Below are 23,612 nucleotides of genomic sequence, written 5' to 3' on the forward strand. Positions count from 1 at the left end.
TATTTCTCTGCATTTCTTAGCAACTGATGCGTGTTTTTCATGCACCCATAGACTTCAATGGGTGCCAATGTCTGCAAAAACGCACCAATATAGGACATGCAGTGAGTTTCATGCAACGGACACTTGCTGCGTGAAAACTCACGCATGTCTGAATAGCCCCATTGAAATGCATGGGTCCGTGTGCTGTCAATTATTTCAACGGACAGCACACGTTCGAGGAACACGCTAGTTTGAATTAGCCCTTACAGGGTAGTCACCTAAAGGTGGAATAGAGAGACAGTTCTTCCTTTTGAAGGAGAGCTATGTTTCATACTTTTCCCAGGGAGCATTGTTCTTCAGTCTCCCTACTAGCTGGAACTCGGCAAGGAGTATCAGTACCTTCAAAGAGCGGTTTCAAAGGCTTCATCCAACCAGAACCGTACTCTGTACTGATGAGGAGCAACAACTCCAAACCAGTGCTGGCTACAGATGCGTGTCTCTGGTTTGGCTATTAACCCGAGTCATGTTTCAAGGCACTACAAACATTGGACATTGACTTATGGGGTAGTCATTAGTTTATTATACACATTAATGCTCAAATAGACTTATTGATTAAAATCTTTACATTGTAATGTGACCGGTAGCAAACACGATAGTAGTAGGAGTACTCACATGTTTTATGAAGAGATGTGCTAATCGGTTTGGATCCTCAAGGCACTTTTGAAGTTCACTTAGGAAATAGCTGTAGTAACAATACATGAAGAGTCGGTATAATATTAAAGTTATAAGAGAGAAGTAATAACAGAGATGTATGAAAACAAGATGAGTATAGACAGAAGATCCTGTCAAGTTCTTCGGGCTCCACTGACATTGTAATGTCTATAATGCCTGGAAGAGTATACCCCAATAACTGCAGACAGGATCAGACAGGTTGTATTTTTATCTACCAGATCCTTCTGTTACCTCCAAAATAAGTAACACTAGAGGTGTTCTGAAGACGTTTATCTTGCCGACATTGAAATAAACTTGCCGCCATTGAAAGACAACTATAATCAATATGTTATTGTGGGGTGAAGTTGATTTTTTTTGCTGTGATGTAAAATTGTGCTACTTTATTCTGGACGAAACAGATAGATCTGAGAAAGAATGAACTCTGGGATGGACATATCACATGTGTAACCTGTACAGCCGCGCAGCCGCCTGGTAGGCAAAGGGACCCACTGGCATAACAACGCTTCCTCAGGTATATGAGATAACATACAAGGGACTGTACTACTGTTTCCCAGGTCTCACAAACAATTACTGCTAGCAAGGGGTTTTATACACATGAAGGCGCGCTATGAAAAGCATATTCAAAATAGCTGTTGGAAAGCAAAAGGCCCATATGTTGTTCTTGCACAGGAACCCCCGCTGTCTGTGTTAACCAATGGTTGCACCTATGTAATTATGTTCTATCCACCTACTCTTTGTGCCAGTCGTATATCTGGTGAATATTTCCAAAAACAATTTTGTCTTTTCCCTTCATGTCCTCAGGAATTCCTTGAGCAATCATGGTCGCCATGTAACCCTGCAGAGAAAAGTTGACACTCGGTAAGGTGCAATATAATATCTCTAAACAAAAGGGAAGTGTACAGATCCCAGCAAGCAACTGAGGATTATACAGAACGGGTTGACGGAATCTTGTACAACATAAGGCATGGCTATTTTGCCATTTTGTACTGAACATTGACGCTTTCCTTAAAGGGGTTATCCAGTCCCTAAAAATTGATAGCCTATCCTCAGGATAGGCCGTCAATAGCTGATGGGTTGAGGTCCGACTCCCGGGGGCCGGGCCGATCGGCTGTTTTAAAGGGGGTGCAGCGCTGCTTCCCCTTCATTTCTACTTGCTCACTGTGAATCGTCGACACGGATATAGCAGTGATTCACAGGTATTGCAGCCTTTTCTCCCATTGAAGTGAATGGGAGACAGCTGCAATACTGTTAATCACTGCTACATGTGTGTCGACCATTCACAGTGAGCAAGTAGAAATGAAGGGGAAGGAGCGCTGCTTCCCCTTCATTTCTACTTGCTCACTGTGAATCGTCGACACGGATATAGCAGTGATTCATTGAAGTGAATGTGAGACAGCTGCAATACTGTTAATCACTGCTACATGTGTGTCGACCATTCACAGTGAGCAAGTAGAAATGAAGGGGAAGGAGCGCTGCACCCCCTTCAAAACAGCTGATCGGCGGGGGCCCCGGGAGTCGGACCTCAACCCATCAGCTATTGATGGCCTATCCTGAGGATAGGCCATCAATTTTTAGGGGCTGGACAACCCCTTTAAGCTTTTCATTTGATATCATCACTTTAATTTTTGCCCTTCAGTCATCGGACTGCATTATTTTATTTTATTTAAAATAAGACAGGCTACATTATTGTAGCCATATCAGCAAACATCCTTTATGGGTCATTACTGTATTCTGATAAAAGCTATTTACACGTGGGGAATAGCACACAGATAACACATATGGAGAATAAAAGTCTAATGCTAAGCCAGAAATACAATAAAAGCAATGATGTTATTACTCACTAATACAGATCATCATTTCTTAGTAATGAACCGGCCCTGACACTGCAGTGCAGGAGTCGTCATCTAATGTCCCATGTTGTGATTGTCCTGGATGTTCCATGCATGATCCCGGAACAACGGACCATAAATATCCCAGTCCCTGCATGAAGCTATACACATCCCAAAAGAGCACCCTAGCCCTACATGTTACTGCTTTCCATTGGCTCCAGCCGCCCTATTTCCTGCTCGTGTTATATCAGCTGGGGTCTGTTTATTTCTCTTCTTTTTCTGTTTGTGAAGGTCAATAACGGAGTATCCTCACACTGAACTTTTCAAGCTGTAAGAAACTTGCTCAAATGATACATCATTGGCAAATGGTAGACCTTCTATAACCACTGTAATTAAAGTATAACATAGAAGGTACATATAGACTGCGGAGATAATAGTATACACATCACTATAGCACAGACAGAATATGTGGGAACCAGCGTTTAGTCTTAAAAGATCTTATCACAGAGAAATTGCACTCATTAAACAGCCTGCCATCATTAAAATAGCTTAGTATATATGCCCCTTCACTCTCCGAGCTCTATGTACCATTGAGCCGCGCCGCAAGGGGTTGTATGATATACTGCCCTGAAGACAAGTGCCGGTCCCTGCTGCCTGCCTTCAATGAACCCCAATGTTGTAATGGTGGTTAGAGTAATGTACCCCAACTGTTGTCAAGGTTTGTGGACACCGCTTGCGACACCTATCCCTTGAGTACACCTATGACCATAGTTGGTCCCCAATTACTTCCTATGACATTTGGATATCGACCAGTGGAAATCCGCCAAAAATGGAGCAAGCAACTGGTATAAAGCCCTGTACTTTCATATGGTCAGTGACTTTCTGTATAGTTTCATAGCGCCGTTGTAATCTTTATAGTATAAAACGCTGTGTTCACTGCAATAAATGACAAGATTGTAATGTATTTATACTCAGAATCCTAGTGGAGGCCAACGTCGTAATCTCTAGGAACTTCCCATTATCATTTATTTATCATAATGCCCCCCTAAGGGACTGCACGTTCACTTTGTAGAGACACATAAAGATGCGAGAAATAATTGGTAAGGATTCAGTTTTTGTCAGAATGTACAAACCTCTGAGAAATTCAATTAATGCCGTTCTCCAAGGAGTCATACATGAGCAATGGTTCGTGCCACATCTCAATAAATTCTGCTGCCATCCTGCCCATCTATTATAATACAACCTAATTATCAAAAGCACGAGACAAGTTCTAGTACTGACACTACAGTCATATTTTGAGGTAGTGATGCAGAAGAACACCACAAAACTAAAGAAAAAAAACCTATTGTGCCAAGAAGCATTTATCTAGTCAATCGGAGGACTTTCTTTTGTATATACACACCCCTCATGTATACGAACATATATAGTACTTAATCGTACCTCTACTATTTGGCCCAAGTCTTCAACATACATCTTCTCAGTTTCTATTAATTCCATTAAGACATACCTGCAATGAAGGGTGAAAAATCCGAGTTTATTAAAAATGCTGATAAACAACACATTATTTTGATCCAGTATGGGATAACATGGTTAAGTCTTTGACAAGTTTCGGTAATTTAGTGATCATTTCCAAGTATTTTTTCCCATCTGTCTGCCAGCAGTGACGCATTGGGGCACTGCTCCCTGTAGGTATCATAGGCAGGGCACATGCTGACTATATTGCAGCTGCAATGTAACCAGCAAGGCCGCAGACAACAGATATGACCATGTAGCCCTCACCCAGATGAAACTGCCGCTATTATATCAGGCCCCTGTCTCTGCAGATATACTGGCAGCATGCTATTAGATCTTAAAATCCTATTCAGCCGGCCAGTGATCGCCCACTCAGTGCCCCCCATGGGAGATGGGATAGATACAGAGCACACTTAGTGCTAATACTATAGAACAAACACTTTAAGTGTTGACTGTGTCTGTTGTATCCGCCACAGGCTGCACATAAAGGCATTGTGGACCCCAGTCATTCCCATTGTGGTCTATTTTAACTTGTATGCAAACCGGTTGACAAGTCTCCATGAGACAGAAAACTTGTTGTAGTTGATGTAGTTGAAAACTTGTAGAAATTCAGGGCATCTTTAAAATGTCCACAACGGGTTAAAACAAGAAGTGGATAGAACGCCGGCTTTGCAGTCCCTAAAACCAGTCTTCAGTGGTGCTGAATGCGACTTCTGAGAAATACGTAATACATAAGACGGATTGCAACACATTCACCAACACTGAAGCATTGCCTAAATGCCCTTTTGAGAAAGAATACATAACTCCAGGTCAGGGCCTGTACTGCGAGCGCTCTGTGCACCTACCGTTTTGTCATTTTATGGGTATCGAATAAATGTCAAGATTTAAATCGCCACTCTCTATTTACAATGGCGCTTTAAAGCTGGATCCAAATGCTCTGCAAGGGAGCCCCACTTCAACCATATTGAAATGGCAGTGCCATGTTCCTAGATTTGCTTTTATTTATTTCTTTTTTTGAGAACCCATGGTTGTGATACTGCACTTAATATGTAGCAGAGCTGAATTTGTCACGTAACTGTTTAATAATCTCACAGTGATACACCAATAAGCTGGGCCCTGTTCACACTGCGTGTATTTGATGCATATTTTCGCAAGTTTCATGCAACAAAATGGAGTTAAAACACGATTGACTTAAGCTTCCCATTAACATCAATAGGAAAGTGCGCCGTCAGTGCATCCAACGCACTTTTTTCATGCGAAAGTATTTAAATTACACATCGCATTATCAAAAAGCGTGATGTCAATTCTTGGCGCATAAAGCGTGTCGAAAACACGCCATAAAATCAATACGATTCCTAATTATACTCCAAAACGGGCAATAAGCGTGTTGCAAAACACATAAAAAAAGTGTGTATTTTAAAAAGAGCAAACTAAAAACACCAGCGTTTTTCAGATGTTTACACGTCTTATTTTTCCGTTTCAACATTATGAGGTGTGAACATCCCCGTATGGAAACTTACAATGAGGTAAGTACAATGAAGTAGATTTCCTTGCAATCAGAAGGACAACCACAGATGATAACATATAAGAATGGGATTTGTAAAATGACAAACTGTGTACTACTACCCTGACAAAGTCAGCTCTGCTATGTGTGTACTGTATAAAGACTTCCTGTCAGTTTGTGTATGTATATAACAAGGAACAAACAAGGAAGGTCACTCATTAACACCAGCAATCTAGAGGATCACGCTCTCTTGCGCTTAAAATAGAAATGGTACATGAATGTCATCACTTGTAGAACTAATGAGGGATGTTTGGCTGCGGTGGCCCCACAAGCGGCTCAGTAATCACTGCAGCCAGGCTCAGACCATGCTCCCAATCAAAGCCGGAGGCTGGTAAGCGAGGAAGGAGACATTGATAAGTCACGTCCCTGGAACTCGCTCCCATTGTCCGGTAGTAGGAACAATTCTGTAATAAGTCTGTGTATCTTTTCCTCAGTCACTTATCAGCAGACCAGCACTTTCCTCCTTACATAAAATCAACCAGGCTAGAAACCACTGGCCCTTAAGGTTCTTCACTTTAAGGAGTATTTGCCTTTTATTGAGCCATTTTTCAGCTATATTTGTATCTGGGGAAAGCTGGGAGTCAAGCAATATGCTCACCCATCTTTCTACGCTCCTGCTCACTATATGGTAATCTATGCTGCGCTCCATTATCGCTACAGAACTCTGCAGGTCTGCATTGAGTAGTATAGAAAAGCCAGGTGACAACTTTTTGGGATGAATGGAGGTCATGCAGGTTGTCACCCAGCTTTCCCAGAAGCATAACAGTTGAATAGAATTTTTGACAGAAGAGAACAACTTGGAAACATATATGAACTTATGTTGTTTTTAAAATGAAAAAAAAAAAGTTAAATATGCTCCCAATTGTTCTAATATGCTGCCTATCAAATTCAAATGTCTGGCAATTCTCCCAATATTTTAATGCTTTTCACTTGATCTGATTGACCAGGGGAAAGGTGGGCAGGTCCTGGATAAATGAATATCCTAAGGGTATGTTCACACGCAGTGACCAGAAACGTCTAAAAATACGGAGCTGTTTTCAGGCGAAAACAGCTCCTGATTTTCAGAAGTTTTTTTAACAACTCGCGTTTTTCGCTGCGTTTTTTGAGCTGTTTTTCAATGGAGTCAATGAAAAACGCCTCCAAAATCGTGCCAAGTGTCCTGCACTTCTTTTGACGAGCCGTCATTTTACACTCCGTATTTTGACAGCGACGTGTAAAATAAAGGCTCGTGGGAACAGAACATCGTAATTCCCATTGAAAGCTATGGGCAGATGTTTGTAGGCGTATTAGGGGCGTTTTTTCAGGCGTAATTCGAGGCGTAATTGCCCGAATAACGTCTGAAAACAGTGCGTGTGAACATACCCTTACACTCATTTTCCATGCTAGAATTAAAAATAATATATATATATATTTATATATATATATTTATATATATATATATATATATATATATATATTACTAACTGTATTTATAAAATAATAACTAATTTTCTGCCCCCCATATACCCAAAAAGGACTCACTTACATACTCTTTTCTAAGGCACTCTTCCTTTCTTCTTCTGTTTCTTCAGGAGGGTAGGAGGAAGCAACAGATGTTGATGTTTCAGAAGCTATAGACTCATCCTCCTTAGAGTCGGAGAGGTAGGACATGTGCGGATCCTGAAAAGTAAAGAGTAATCTATCTATGTCAATGAAGCAAAACATTTTCATGATGTTGTTTGTCCATTTATCAGTGTGACGTACTGTCCTGACACTCCTGAGAAAGATAAAACTACTCATAATCCTTGCAGAGGAGATCCAAAGGAAACTTTTAGGTTGGGTTCCCACAGTGCAGATTTGCTGCAGATTTTGCATGCGTTTTTTTAAGTCAAAACCAGGAACGGAACCAAAACAGAAGAAATATATAAAGAAAGGCCTTATAGGTCTCCTCTCCTGGATCCAATTCTGGTTTGGGTTACAAAATGCAGGCAAATTCTGCAGCCAATTTGCTCTGTGGGAACCCAACCTTAGGGTACGAACACACACAGCGTATTCAGGGCGGATACGCTGCGTCCTGAACACCACAGGGAATGCCGTCCGAAATCCCGCACCATTACAGGATATAAAATAAAAACTGTGACTTGATTGGGGGGTAATCTATCTTTGTTTCTCAAAATATAAATAAATAATGGCGTATTATGGCGTTCTGTGGAGCATATCACAATTTGCTCTGTTCGATTCCGTATGAAGGCAGAGGCAAGGAGACATACTGTAGGACCCATACACCTCTATGGGTGCCATATTAAGCTTAGATCCGTAATATGGTACAGTTGTGTGCATGAGCCCTAAGAATGGCTTACCTGCATATAGAAAACAAGGTAAGACTGGGATCACAGCTGCATGATGGAACTGATGAAGACAGATAAACTAAGCTTCTCATTTCAGTAAAAAAAAAATACTGTAAAGAAAACACAAGTGTGAACCTCGCCTTATCTCTCTCTGTGGTATCCCACATTCAGATGCAATGCCACGAATAGTACAATGCAGTGAAATGTGTTGTGTATTATTCAGTGCACCACTACAGAGAATACTGTAGATATAAGGTAATTGCCTCTCCGTCCTATACATTATTGATCAGCACAAGAAATGCTGGCCGCGGAGACATTCTGGTAAAAAGGATCTATCAATGTCATAATAGCGGTCTTTAAAAAAGCAGAAGGCCCTGGGGATTGAAGAGCTTGCTTTTCCCCAAAAAATACAGTTTATAGCTTGCAGGCCCGGCTGCTGGTTAAATATCTACCATCTGAACAATTGCAATATATCACTGAGTAGTGTAGTCATACTTACCAATGTGCCGGGTGCAGAGGCTCAATACTATTATAGTACATTTACATTGTTTTCGGGGAATATACGTCTTAAAACAATACACAATATCCAGATTTATTTTTGCAGATTATGCTATTTTTTATTATAGATATAAAAGTAATTACTGGCTTTTCAGCACTTGTATTTGTATAAGCTGAATGGACGTTTGGACGTAATATGTATGCAGATATCTATGTAAATATCAGTGACCTAATGGATTGGAATATGTATACAAATAATGCCTCTACCCATTCCTGGGATCCCCGGCGATCAGCTGATTAATAACTTTTCCTAGGTTACAGGCACAACGCCGTACACATCCAGAGCGGATCCCAGTTCTGGTCCCATTGAAGTGAATGGGACTGCGTTGCAATCCCAGGCACAGTTGCTTCAGATGTGTACGGCGCTGTACCTATTAAACCATGAAGAGGTCGCGGCGGGGATCACTGCGGCCCCTTCAGTCAGTAGTTTCGTGGGAGTCCTAGGAGTCAGACCCCCACTGATCTCATATTGAAGACTTATCCTAAGGATAGGCCATTAATAAAAAATGCCCAGAGAGCTTTACAAGCCAATGCATCCATACAAGGCATATCTACTGGTAGCCTTACACACAAACTCACGCTTTTTTGCGGATGACATGTTGTTATATGTAACATCTCCGAGAGTCTCCATTCCCTCAATAATGCACGAATTTGACACGTATAGTAACTCAGCAACATCAAAGTGAATTCCCAGAAATCAGAGATTCTAAATATAAGGGCTTATTTACACGAGCGTGTTAAACGTCCGTGGGACGGCTGTTGAAACAGCGGCCGCCCCTCGGACCTATGTAATTCAATGTGGCCGTTCACACAGCCGTTATTTCAACGGACCGTGTGAAGGGTCCGTGCGAAAATAGGACATGTCCGTTCTTTTCGCGCATCACGCATCCCTCCATAGACTCATCTATGGGAGATGCGTGACATCGCGTCCCACAGCGCTGAGCACGGATGCACCTCGGACGTGAAAAACTGCAGTTCTTCATGTCCGAGATGTGCAGCGCTCGTGTGAATCTGGCCTAAACCTTTCCCAGGAGGAAGTTGATTGTCTTAAAACTAAATTCCCATTCAAATGGCGCTCCTCATCTTTAAAACATATCCCTTCACACACACAGGACAAATTTTTTCTCTGAATTACCAACCAATGTTGCAATCTATTGAAAAAGATCTCCAAAGTTGGTCCACCTTAATTTTGTCCTGGTTTGGATTAGTGTACTAAAAATTAATATTTTACCCCGTCTATTGTTTCAATTCCAAACTCTCCCTCTGAGTATACAGAGAACATAATTTAAGCGCCTACAAAAAGTAACACAATCTTTCGTGCAAGGCCACAAATCAAATGTTCTTTCTTAACCCAACACAAACTACAATGCGGGACGGGTCTACCTCATTTCAACTTATACCATAGAGCTAACATTAGCACATGTGTACTGGACATCTTCCATCACCAACCCTCAAAACTTTGGGAAGAGATAGAGTTAGAACAAAATCCTGTTCAGGCTCAAGGAGCATTCTGGTGGTCGATAAAATCCCCTAATTCCAACATGGGCCTTTCGCCCTTTCTACAGACTTTACTTAAGGCTTGGTATAGATTTTCTGCTACATCGGGACTAGTATCTGTACAGGGCCCTCTCACTCCGGTTATAGGTAATTCAGGATTCTCCATTACTCTGCATCATAAACTTAGATCCACCAAACCATTACCCAGTGTAACGTCTATGGTAAGTCAGGACGACGGTCCGCGGCCATAGACGTTACACTGGGTAATGGTTTGGTGGACGAGTGAGCTCGTAATGGTTTCGTGGACAAGTGAGCTCCGGGCGGCATCCTCCTCCTGGGAGATGCCGAAACTCACTTCCTCGTTCTGACACTGGCTCCCGCAGGGTGCGCGCGCCCGCGCGTGCTCGGCCTTAAAGGGCCAGTATGCACACATTGCAGAATAGCTGTAATTAGTCCAGAATGCCTCTGGACTAGAAAAGGAGCTCTGCCCTCTCAATCATTGCCTGAGCGTTGTTGTTTCCCTAGTTTGTCCTTGCAAATGGTCTCCTAAGTGTTTTCCAGTTCCCAGTGTTTCCCGTTCCTGCCGCCTGTACCCTGTATCCCATGCTACCGTGCCTCTGTGCCTTGAAGAGTTGGAGTCATGCTGTGCCCTCCGCTGCATCTACTGTTTTGCACCCCGCCGGGTGTCTGTCTACTGCCGGAGCCTCATCTTAGCCTGAAACCACCGCTACGGTCTACATTGCCTCAGGTACTCTTTTAGAACTATAGACATTGCATATATAACTGTTTGGCCAGCTGCTATCCCGCTACGCGGTACGGCCCAGTGGGTCCACACCCCGTGCCGTGACACCCAGGATTAGAGATGAAGTAAATGGGGTGAAGCCCTTAACAGACATTGCAGATACTGTGGGATTATCTCCTACTAGATGGCTGCCATATTTTCAATTGTGTGGCTTCAAATCCTCCTTGGCCCCTGGTGCATGTCTCACCAAACATCCTACCACGTTTGAGGAACTATGTGTTTCTTCCTCAGCACCGACTCACACTATCTCTTTGGTATATGGAGTGTTGTTAAAAGGGGAGATAGAGGACCTCACTCCTCAATTTATCCTCTCATGGGAAAGAGCATTGGGTCTGAAATTCTCATCAGACCAGTTGACTAAATCCTTCTCTCTAACTCACAAAATGACTGTCTCCAGGAGACAGTAAGAATTAAATTATAAGATCTTGTCAATATGGTACAGGACTCCTTGCTTAATAAAGGATTATCTTTTGTTCCGACCCCTACTTTTGATTTATTTAGATGAGTTAAAAGATCTACAGTTATTTGGATGTAAACATAAATGGAAAAAAACTTTAAAATCACTGACAAATGTAGATTCCTGGAACTGGGTCTAGATGAGGAGGATATGCCCCTACTCAGAACTATGGGTGATTTGCTCGATGAGGGTGGGAGACCAGTGGGGGAAGGCCTACTAATTTGGCCTTACCTTTGAATAAGAACCCCCTATGAGCAGTAATACACCAATATATGTGTTCCTGAAGGTTGTCATTCACCAATTGTCTCGTATTTGCCATAGAGGTGATCTTGCCAATGTCACCCCTGGTGAACTTTAGAACTTGCGGCTTTTGGAAAGAGATGAATCTATTATTGTTAAATCGTCTGATAAAGGAGGGAATGTGGTCGTCATGGATCGCCAGGGATACATATCTATGTGCCTCGCGATCCTTGATGACCGCGACTGCTATGAGATTATTCCTTCCAACCCCACTAACTCCTATAACGAGACACTCAAAAATACTCTTGTGGCAGCCAAAACGGATGGCTTGATTGATTAAAGGGAATTCAGGTTTCTCTTACCAGAATTCCCGGTGATGGCGACATTTTACAGTCTACCCAAGATCCATAAGGGCACTGCTCCATTGAAGGGTCGTCCCATAGTGGATGGAATTGACAGTATCTCTCAGAATGCCAGTCTGTATGTGGATTGTGTCCTCCGTCCGTTTGTGGTTACACTTTCATCTTATGTGAGGGACACAATGGATGTCCTCAAGTAGATAGAGGATATACAACTTGATGCAGACGTGCTTCTGGCCAGCCTGGACCCTGTATAGCTCTATACCTCACACTAGGGGCTGTGAAGCGGTGGAATATTTCCTTAACTCGAGGGGAACTCAATATTTCAATCATAACATATTTGTTGTGAGACTTCTTAGATTCATTCTTGAACACAACTCCTTTATGTTTAACAAAATAAATTTCCACCAGCTCAGGGGAGTGGCTATGGGTAGCCCATGTGCTCCTACCTTTGCTAATCTCTATCTGGGCTGGTGGGAAAAGGAGGTTAGGTTTCAAGATTCTATGAAGCAATATACTTCCAATATCTTACTGTGGGTAAGATTTATTGATGACGTGTTGGTACTCTGGAAGGGTTCTAGATTTGAATATGCAGAGTTTGTTAAAAAAAAAAAAAAGGAGTATTAATGATCTAGGCCTATTCTTTACATCGGAGGTCCAAGATGAGAGAATCACATTCTTGGACCTTGTGATAAGTAAATCAGAGTCTGGCAAACTAAGGACGCACATACATAGGAAACCAACCACCACAAACACCCAGTTGAGGTGGGATAGTTGGCATCCCAAACCGCTCCGTAAGGGGATTCCCAAGGGGCAGTATCTGCGTACTCGGAGAAATTGTACAGACTTCTCTGACTATCAAAGAGCAGCGACAGAGCTGAAATGGAGGTTTAGGAGTAGGGGATACCCAGAGTGGGTCCTCAGAAATGTGCAACAGCATGCTCTCTCAACAAACAGGACTGTTCTACTGAATCCGAGAGTTCGGGAGACCCAGGAAACGGGTCTAAGGATCACAAGAACCTTGGTTGCCAAGGGCCCCAACAAGGACCTATCGCTGTAGGTCATGTAAAGCCTGTGAATTCTTAACGGTAGGCAGGACATTTTCAAACACGACCGGTGTATAAAAATTATGACTTCGTGAACTGTAAGACAGAAGGGGTCATATATCTCATTACGTGTAGCTGTGGTATCCAATATGTGGGTTAGGCCTTATTCGCACGGACGTGTCAGTTTTGCATGCGCAAAAAACGCTGCGTTTTGCGAACGCAAAAGGTCCATGTGGCATCAGCACATGGTGCGTGGCTGCGTGATTTTCACGCAGTCGGTATCATTATGACACTCTGGTTTTATGTTTACAAACAGAAAAGCACGAGGTGCTTTTCTGTTTTCATTAATTTATTTTACTACTGTAGCGCGCATCACGCACGGCACCCGGAAGTGCTTCCGTGTGCCGTGCGCGATTTGCACGCACCCATTGACTTCAATGGACTTCAATGGGTGCGTGCTGCGCGAAACACGGGCAAGTATAGGACATGCCGTGAGTTTCACATACGCTGTGTGAAATTCAGTGATAGTCTGAACTGCACCATTCACTAACATAGGTCCGTGCGACGCGCGTGAAAATCACGCGCGTAGGACGGACGTATAACACGTACGTGTGAATAAGGCCTAAGACCGTTAGGGAAGTTCGCAGACGTGTCAGGGACCATGTTAATGATGTGGTAAAACAAGTGGGGACCCCAATTTCTTGTCATATCTGGGATAAGCATCAGGGCAATTCGAATCATCTAAGTTTTTGGGGGATCAAGAGGGTCCCTCACTGTGTGGTGGGAATTGGGACAAACGCATTTTGTAGAGGGAGGCACGTTGGATATTTGCCATGGGCACGGTTAAGCCGGTTGGACTCAATGACAATATTTCCTTCACTAGTTTTCTTTACGGGCTCTATTATCTGGGTATTAATAAGGGTCAAAGGTGACTCTACTTGGTAGTTAATATAGTTCATACTTGCCCAGAGGGTTTCCCCAATCGCTATATTGGGGTATTTCAGTTTAATATTTATTCATCGGTTCCATCTATAACATAGGATAGTCACTCTATTTGTTAACTAGTGCTAGTGGATAAGGGTAGTCGATAGAGGACTTATCCATTACTGTTTTACTTTCCGGGTGATCGTTCTGAATATATCCCTCTAATTTGAAAGGAGAAGGATAAATTGTCTTTTATGTCCCAGTTCTCTTTGTTTTTGAGAGATTTATCTGGTTTTCTTTCATTCTCTAATCTAAAGTCGTTACTTTTGTCTTGTAATGCGCCACTACTAGTTGGCCGCTTTGGGTGGGAGGGGCTAAAACTATAAATAGCCGGCGTCTAATGGTGCGCGCTGCGGTCAGGCACCAGTGCCGTCACTGATATCTGCACAACAGGGAGGCTTGATAGAGACACTGAACTGTGAATGAATTTACACCTCTGATGAAACATCCGAGTGATAGAGGGATGTAGAAACGCGTTAGGTGTTCTACTAATGTTCTATTTTGTTTGACTCTTGACTACTATCCAAGGCAGGGATCAATTGCATTTGTTTTGACTCTCGATAGGGAAGTTGTTACTTTGTAACAGAAGGGTGTGCAGTGCTACAGCTGATTGCCCTCTGTTGCTACTCTATCCTGGTTGCTCTCTGCATGGTAGCCTGTTATCAGATATTTTGGATAGTTTAGCCCAGGTTTTAATAAGTTGGTTTAATAAAATACTTTTAAACGCTCTTATTCAGGCGGATTTATTTGTATCACCGATGTGTTGGCGTTGTAGTCAAGAAGTGGGATCCATGTTGCATATTTGGTGGAAATGTCAGCCCATAGCCACCCTTTGGCAAGATATCATTAATTTACATAACTTCCTATGCGGGACCACAACCAGCCTGACTCCATCTCAAGCTCTTTTGTCCATGTCTACAGGCCCGATTAACAAATGTAAAAAGGGATTGCTCTGCTCCTTTATAATGGTGGTAATGCAAATTATCCCCGATTGTGGAAATTCACTATAGCCCCCACACGCCTGCAATGGGTGGAGGCCCTCAACCACATTATGCACATAGAGGATCTTAGAGCTGGAGATGATAGGCATTTGGATTCCTTTCATATAACTTGGAACTTATGGTGACATTTAGGTCCACTACTTGTTTTGACTCATGGTTGACAGGTGCTGTTCTCACCGACTCTGTCTCTAATTAACACGCCGAATACCTTTGAATAATCAATTTGCATTATGACATTACCGACCCCCTACCTTCCCACTTCACCATCCCATGTCTTGTCCTTGTCTTTTCCCCCTCTGTTTAATTTCTGTAAAATTGTACACAACTATACTTGTAAAACTCTGTTAATGAGCCAGTATGTTGTGTTTACCAATGTCACAAGACTTTCATGTATTGCACTATATTGTACTTTATTTCTTTTACAATAAAAATTTATTGAACCATAAAATGCCCAGGGACGTTAGAAATATAGATTCCTCCCGACTCCACCAGGATTAGCCTACACACTCAGCTCAGCCGAGCGTGTATGTTTATTTCAATGGGGTGAGGGGAATAAGTCGCTGCTAGACCCCTCTGGCAGTGGCTTATCTACGACTTTAACAAAGGATTGGGCATGTTAAAATACAGTCAGGAGACCTCTATACGTATTAGATAGTTGGCAGTCCTGCCGAAATTTGCGTGTTTGGCGACTTTCATCTAATGTGTACCTTAAGGGCCTGATCAAAACCTGCATCAGTGTTTCCGTTGTTCTGCTTTGTTAGAGGAGCAGAAAAACGAAAATACCGGCAGTGCCGTCTCCGTTAAATTATGGGCACCATCGGCACCTGGTGGAACCCATTGAATTTAATAGGTTCAGTCGGGTTTCCGTCACCGTGTCCATGGTTTTACCGGAAACAATAGTGCAGAATGCTGCGCTATGGTTTCTGATATTTTCAGCCGGATCTGTGTCGGATGCCCCTAACGGAGCCTCAAACGCAGATGTGCACAGACCCTTAGTTATCTGGCAGCTGGAGAGTGAAGATAGTACAGAATTTTGCGCCCTAGCTCTAATGAACTGTAGTTAAAGGGCCTAAAAGGCAAACTTCAAAGAGTCATACCAGCCAACCAGAACGGTGATTATGGCCTATATAGGAGGTGACCCGTGAAAAAGTGGGCAGTTTTAATAAATAAAGGTAAGGCGAAGGATAAAGAAGTTCAGTCTGTGGATAAATCAGAGACAGACAGTCTGACTAGACCAAGCAGTAGATCTTGTTGGCCTTGGACCTATATCCTGAATTATTAATGTAGACATATTCCACAACAATTCTAAGAAGAAGAGGGTCCACAGGTGTGAACAGACGCAGTCCCCAGTACAGGAATAGCTGAGAAGTAAACCTCTAAATAGAAAATCTCTGATTTATATCCAAAACTATAACCAAGAACATGTTCCAATATAATCACCTTACAATTAAATATAAAAATGGTCATAACTTGGCCAAAAATGCTCGTTTAAAAAAAAACAAAAAAAAACCTTACTCTTATCTACATTGCAGCGCCGATCTACTGCAATAGGAGATAGGGGTTGCAAAATCTGGTGACAGAGCCTCTTTAAACTAGTTCAGCACCCTGGACAGTGACTTCCGATCACAATATACATGAACGTGTAAAAAAAAAAAAGAAGTTCTGACTTACCGATAACTCCCGGCTTCTTCCTCCAGTCTGACCTCCCGGGATGACAATTCAGTCCAAGTGACAGCTGCAGCCAATCACAGGCCAAGCACAGGCTGCAGCCAATCACAGGCTGCAGCGGTCACATGGACTGCCGCGTCATCCATTGAGGTGGGGCCGGATGTCAAGAGAGGGACGCGTCACCAAGGCAACGGCCGGGAGACCGGACTGGAGGAAGCAGGAAGTTCTTGGTAAGTATGAACGTCTTTTTTTTATTCACAGGTTGCTGTATATTGTGATCGGAATTCACTGTCGAGGGTGCTGAAAGAGTTACTGCCGATCAGTTAACTCTTTCAGCACCCTGGACAGTGAATGACGTCGACTAGCCTCATCTCTATGATGGCGGCTGCGCGAAAATCACGCAGCCGCGCATCATACACTGATGACACACGGAGCTGTCAAGTGCCTTTTGCGCACGCAAAACGCTGCGTTTTTTTGCGTGCGCAAAATGCACACGCTCGTGTAAATGAGGACTAAGGGCATGCCCACACGTGGCGGATTTCCTCCGCAACTGTCCGCATCAATGCCGCACAGAATCTGCGTTGCAGATTCTGCGGCGGATCTGCCCAAAATGTGCAGTAAATTGATGCGGACTAGCTGCTGCGGACTGCGGTAAAAGTGCTTCCCTTCTCTCTATCAGTGCAGGATAGAGAGAAGGGCCAGCACTTTCCCTAGTGAAAGTAAACGAATTTCATACTTACCGCCCGTTGTCTTGGTGACGCGTCCCTCTTTCGGCATCCAGCCCGACCTCCCTGGATGACGCGGCAGTCCATGTGACCGCTGCAGCCTGTGATTGGCTGCAGCCGTCACTTAGACTGAAACGTCATCCTGGGAAGCCGGACTGGAGACAGAAGCAGGGAGTTCTCGGTAAGTATGAACTTCTATTTTTTTTACAGGTTGCTGTATATTGGGATCGGTAGTCACTGTCCAGGGTGCAGAAACAGTTACTGCCGATCGCTTAACTCTTTCAGCACCCTGGACAGTGACTATTTACTGACGTCTCCTAGCAATGCTCCCGTAATTACGGGAGCCCCATTGACTTCCTCAGTCTGGCTGTAGACCTAGAAATACATAGGTCCTGCCAGAATGAAGAAATGTCATGTCAAAAAAGCAAGACGCATCCGCAGCACACATAACATGTGCATGACAGCTGCGGACTTCATTGCGGAAATTAGAATCTCCATTGAAGTCAATGGAGAAATTCCGTCATGAGTCCGCAACCAGTCCGCCACAACTCCGCAACATCCATTGCATGCTGCGGACACCAAATTCCGCACCGCAGCGGAATTTTCAGCCTCGTCTAAACGAACCCTACTAAATAGAAGTGGAAGTCAATGGAGAAACGGCTCCGCTGCGGATTAACGCTGCGGAGTGTCCGCAGCGGAATTCAAGAGCAATTCCGCCACGTGTGGCTTTGCCCTAAAGAGGAAGGTCCTACTTGCGGTTTTGCTGCAAATTCACAGCTTTTCAGCAGTACAGATCGCAAGACTTGTATTTCACTTCCACCCTGTACCTTAATAGGGAAAGTTCACAACAAACATGCAATTATTCTGCAGCATAAATTGACATGTTGTGGAATAAAAAATCTGCACGGCAGGTCAATTTGTGCACAGATTTTCAGCAGCGTGTGAATGAGATTTTTGAAAGCTCATCAACTTTGCTGCTACTATAATACGCTGCAGATTTTCTGTCTGCAAATCGGGATGGAAAATCTGCAGGAATTATGCAATGTGTGCAGGGGGCCTTAGGACAGCAGTCTGATCTGATAGAGGACAAAAAGCTGGGAGACAGGAAGAAACCCTTCTCCTCCTCTTCCTTATGTTTATAAATTCAGGATTCGTATGGAAAAACATATGGAAAATGATGACGTGTTGAAGCAATATTATGGAGGTACGTACTCTCCTTTTGCTTCTAATTAAAATCCAGTGCCTCATACGGCGGAACACACACACACACACACACACACACACACACACATATATATATATATATATATATATATATATACACATATATAGTAGGCTATGTTCACATCTGCATTTGTTATTCTGTCATTCTGCCTAACGGAGCCTCCATCGCAGATGTGAACCAGGCCGAAGTCCACCATGCAAGAAAAAAAAGAAAGGAAGATAAAATTATGTTAACATATTCAGTCATTGAATTCTGTGGGCTTTATTACATTTGGATTTTAATAAATTTTATCATGAATTTCCATCTGTGTCCATTATTTCCTGCTTTCTCGGTTGGTCAAATAATGAACTTTGGTATCCATGCTGGTTCATAGTTAAAATATGTACATTTTCAAAGGAAAACAGCCCCTGATTTTCAGCTGTTTTTTATGCATCAAGTGTTTTTTGATGCGTTTCTTATGGCCGTTTTTGGAGCTGTTTTTCTATTGAGACCATAGAAAACAGCTCCAAAAAGGGCTCAAGAAGTGACATGCACTTCTTTTTTACGTTCCCCCATGGGAACGAAACGCCGTTTTTCCTATTGAAATCGATGGACATAAAAAACGCAGCGAAAAACATGAGTGGCTTAAAAAACATCTGAAAATCAGGAGCCGTTTTCCCCATTTTGTGTGCGCGCATACCCTTAGAGAAGTAGAAATATGCATGCACTATGGTAACTAGTATTTGTAAGGTTTCCTTCACACACACTTTTTGTGTGGTGTTATTTTAGCCTAAATAAGAATCACAGAAAAACTCAAGTTTTTAAAAAAAAAAAAATGGTACTTGCTTTTTTATGGCGATATTGGAGGGTGTTTCTTTCCAAATTGTGTTGTTTTTTTTAGGTGATGTTTATATGTGTTGCAAAAATATATTCTGAAAAACGGCACCAAAAACACAACGCACACTGGTACTTGTGTCTTTTCAAAGAGAACCTACGGAAGTCTATTAGACAAAAACGGCTAAAAAAAAAATGCAAAAACACGAAAGCAAAGCTTGCTACAATTTTGGAAAACACGAAAAAAGTTAAAACAAAAAACGCTACCCATTGAATCGCTTAGGGCATTTTATTATTTACGTTCCTAAAAACGCTGCCGGTGTATCCACCCTAAAGCCTCATGCCCACGTTATGGGAGCACGTCCCGGAAAAAGCAAAAGAGGAGATGTCCTATCTTTTGCAGTACACTTCTACAACCCGGATACCTTCCCGTAAATAAACGGGAAGGTGTTCGTGGACAATAGAAGTGAATGGGTCCGTAATTACGGTCTGCAATTCTGGACGATTTTTACAGTTGTGTGCATGGGGCCTAAGACCCCATGCACATGAACGTGTTTTTGCGGCCGCAATTCACCCACAAATCTGCGGGTGAATTGCAGTCCCATTAATTTCTATGGGCCCATGCACAAGACCGTGGTTTCCGCGGTCCGTGCATTACCTTGGAGCCTGGACCGCAAAAAGATAGGACATAACTTATAACGGCCGTATTTTGTGGTCCAGGCTCATTGACAACCCGCGGCCGTCCGAGCCGCAAATCACGGCCATGCACACCACTACAGTTGTGTGCATAAGGCCTAAGGGGAGTTTTTATTATTGTAATGTATTTAATTTTTGTCTTGCAGTGTGTGTGTGTGCGTGCATGCCAAAAGATTAAAAAGTACAAGTAAATACAATGCTCTTCTTCATCTTTATTTGTAATGTAATGTCCCAGAGGTCCCATGTATAAGGGCGGATTTAAACGCAGCATTTTTCGTGCGCAAAAGGCACTTTAAAGCTCCGTGTGGCATCACATAGGATGCGCGGCTACGTGCTTTTCGCGCAGCCGCCATCATTATGACACTCTGTTTGGATGTTTGTAAACAGAAAAGCACGTGCTGCTTTTCTGTTTGCAAACATACTTTTGACTGCTGTTGCGCGAATCATGTGCGTCCCACGGTAGTGCTTCCGTGTGATGCGCGAAAAACGCAGAAATATAGGACCTGTCGTTAATTTTACGCAGCGGACTCACGCTGCGTAAAAATCACGGACTGTCTGCACGGCCCCATAGACTAATATAGATCCATGCGAGGCGCGTGAAAATCACGCGCGTTGCACGGACGTATATCGCGTTCGTGTAAAACCGCCCTAACGCCAAACTGGAATAGGTGAATTGTGCTACACATACAACTTTACAGTAGAATAGTACATAGATAGTCAAAAAAGTATGAGCTGGCAGAGGGCTGTGACTGTCTTATTCAGCTGTGGCCACTCTCAGTTCTGTCTCATAACAAAAATATGCAATGTACAAGTAAGGATCTGTTCACACCACGGTTATGCATCCTGTTGAACTGTATTTTTTTTTTTTTTATATAACATTACAAAAAAAAATGCAAAAGGATTCCTATCTAGTTGTATCCTGTTGCCTTTGACTTCGATTGTAAAAAAAACAAAAAAAAAAACAAACAAACCTAGATCCACCTGGACCCTGTTCTTCAACAGGACAGAATAAAGTAGCCTGCATATTTTTTTGTATCCTGCTTTGTCCTGTTTTAACAGTAAGGGTATGTGCACACGCTAACTGCATTTACGGCTGAAATTACGGAGCTGTTTTCAGGAAAAAACAGCTCCGTAATTTCAGACGTAATTGCTCGTACGAGGCGTAATTTTTGCCCCGTAATTTGGAGCTGTTCTTCATTGGAATCAATGAAAAACGGCTCAAATTAAGTCCAAAGAAGTGTCCTGCACTTCTATGCCGAGGCTGTTATTTTACGCGCCGTCTTTTGACAGCGACGCGTAAAATTACAGGTCGTCGGCACAGTACGTCGGCAAACCCATTCAAATGAATGGGCAGATGTTTGCCGACGTATTGGAGCCGTATTTCAGGCGTAAATCGAGGCATAATACGCCTCGTTTACGCCTGAAAATAGGTTGTGTGAACCCAGCCTAAGGGTATGTTCACACGCTGAGCCAAAAACTTCTGAAAATACGGAGCTGTTTTCAAGGGAAAACAGCACCTGATTTTCAAAAGTTTTTTTAGCAACTCACGTTTTTCGCGCCATTTTCTCGGCCGTTTTTGGAGCTGTTTTCAATAGAGTCTATGAGAAAACGGATCCAAAAACGTCCCAAGTAGTGTCCTGCACTTCTTTTGACGAGGCTGTAATTTTACGTGCCGTCTTTTGACAGCGACGCGTAAAATGACATGTCATCGGCACAGTACATCGGCAAACGCATTGAAAGCAATGGGCAGATGTTTACCGACGTATTGGAGCCGTTTTTTCAGACGTAATTCGAGGCGTAAAATGCCTCCATTACGTCTGAAAATAGGTTGCGTGAACCCAGCCTGAATTTGACAGAAAAAAACAGTACCTTTCCAGAGGATGCAAAAACTGTGGTGTGAACTGAGCCTAACCCCTGCACTGAGTTTGGGACTGATATTGATACAGAGCATGGGGGGGGACGGACATGGGTGCGGTTCCCAAGGTCAGCACTAGGGTATGTTCACACTTGAATGGCTGATATAAGTGGCTGAAGAAAAAGTCGTTCAATTTACTCTAGGAAGCAACACATGAAATAACAGTACTTGGAAAATTAATAACGTGGCCATCTTTATAAGGCTTCGTTCACATCTGCGTCAGGGCTCCGTTCCGCAGGAGCTTTCTGTCGGAACGGAGCCCTGACTGACACAAACTGAAACCGTAGGTTTCCGTTTCCATCACCATTGATTTCAATGGTGACGGATCCGGTGACAATGGTTTCAGTTTGTCTCCATTGTGCGAGGATTCTGTCGTTTTGACCGGACGAACACTGTAGTCTACTGCGCAATTCACCATTGAAATCAATGGTGATGGAAAGGGAAATCTGCGGTTTCAGTTTGTGTCAGTCAGGGCTCTGTTCCGACGGAAAACTCAGACGGAACGGAGCCCTGACGCAGATGTGAACGTAGCCTAACTGCTGTAAATTACTGGAAAGAGAAACTATTAATTTAAAACAGAAGTATTTATTATGTGATCATAGGTAACAATATTGTTTGTTTCGAACATAAAAAGTCAATAATCAAAAGGAAGTTTCCAGAATAAAAAGAACATTCATAATTAAACAGACACGAAACACGGCAACAGTACCGCTCAATCACAGTGTATGTAATATGCAACATGTTATATTCAAAGGAAGGTTTCCATAGCAACTAAACCACAGCCGTGTTTACAGGAATGGCTGCCATCTGGATTACAAATCGGAAAAGTCATTTTGTTTGTGGCGAGAAAAATTATTTAAAAAGAAAATCTATAGAGAATTTAGCAAAAAGGAACTTTTCCTTGTTTTTAAGACTGAATATAAATAACTATGATGGCAAATCAGATTCAAAGGAATAATCTGCGGGTCTATGGAAATCTTGTCTAAAATTCGCTCTCTGCAGATTATTAATGTTAGATTCATAGTGATTATAAGCAAAAAAATGTGCTAGGGCCTAGAAACAATGAGCCTCAGCTATTAAAACTGTCAGACAAAAAAACATAAAACTGTTTTTTTATTTTACTATAGCAGCCAATCAGAGCTCAGCTTTTATTTCTTAAATTGCTATGAAAAAATAAAAGCTACCCTGTGATTGGTTACTATGGGCAACAAGGCCAGTTATTCACTTATTTTTTTCTGTGATGATCGGAATAGGTTAATACACACAGTCATATCGCAAGTCTGTGTTGTACCGATCTGTATTAGTGCTCCAATAGCCTGATATTCTAAGGTTGTGTTCCCACAGTGCAGATTTGCTGCAGATTTTGCATACGTTTTTTAAAGCCAAAACCAGGCTCCATGTGACCGCTGCAGCGGTCACATGGGCTTTGGCGTCATCCAGGGAGGCCGGATCGGACAGCCACAGAGGAACGTGTCACCATGACAACAGTCTAGGTAAGTATGGGCGTTTTTGGGCGTTTTTTTTTTTTTCAATTTGTACGATGCACAATGGTGCAGTTTCTTAGACGGAATGTGCTGCGGGTTCCAGGTCGGATACGCTGCGTGGTTTTTAAGCAAAGTATCCAACCCGTGAGAAACGGCCTTAGGGTGCAGTCACATGCATCAGATTTTGTTGCAGAAATTT

At 42.8% G+C, this 23,612-nt stretch overlaps 1 protein-coding gene across 3 annotated transcripts in view; it reads right to left on the minus strand.

Moving 5' to 3' along the window:
• Window positions 1–23,612, minus strand: part of ARHGEF25 (Rho guanine nucleotide exchange factor 25) — a 418,106-nt gene that overhangs the window by 18,046 nt on the left and 376,448 nt on the right. For all 3 annotated transcript variants that reach the window (XM_075851970.1, XM_075851969.1, XM_075851971.1), the window contains 4 exons: window positions 7,142–7,275; window positions 3,981–4,047; window positions 1,443–1,546; window positions 652–721 (listed from right to left, as the gene is read on the minus strand). In XM_075851970.1, coding sequence (XP_075708085.1) covers window positions 652–721; window positions 1,443–1,546; window positions 3,981–4,047; window positions 7,142–7,275 — 375 coding nt within the window. The remainder of the gene's footprint in view (window positions 1–651; window positions 722–1,442; window positions 1,547–3,980; window positions 4,048–7,141; window positions 7,276–23,612) is intronic.

This window comes from Rhinoderma darwinii, chromosome 2 (assembly GCF_050947455.1).
Source record: "Rhinoderma darwinii isolate aRhiDar2 chromosome 2, aRhiDar2.hap1, whole genome shotgun sequence".
NCBI classification, from domain to species: domain Eukaryota; kingdom Metazoa; phylum Chordata; class Amphibia; order Anura; family Rhinodermatidae; genus Rhinoderma; species Rhinoderma darwinii.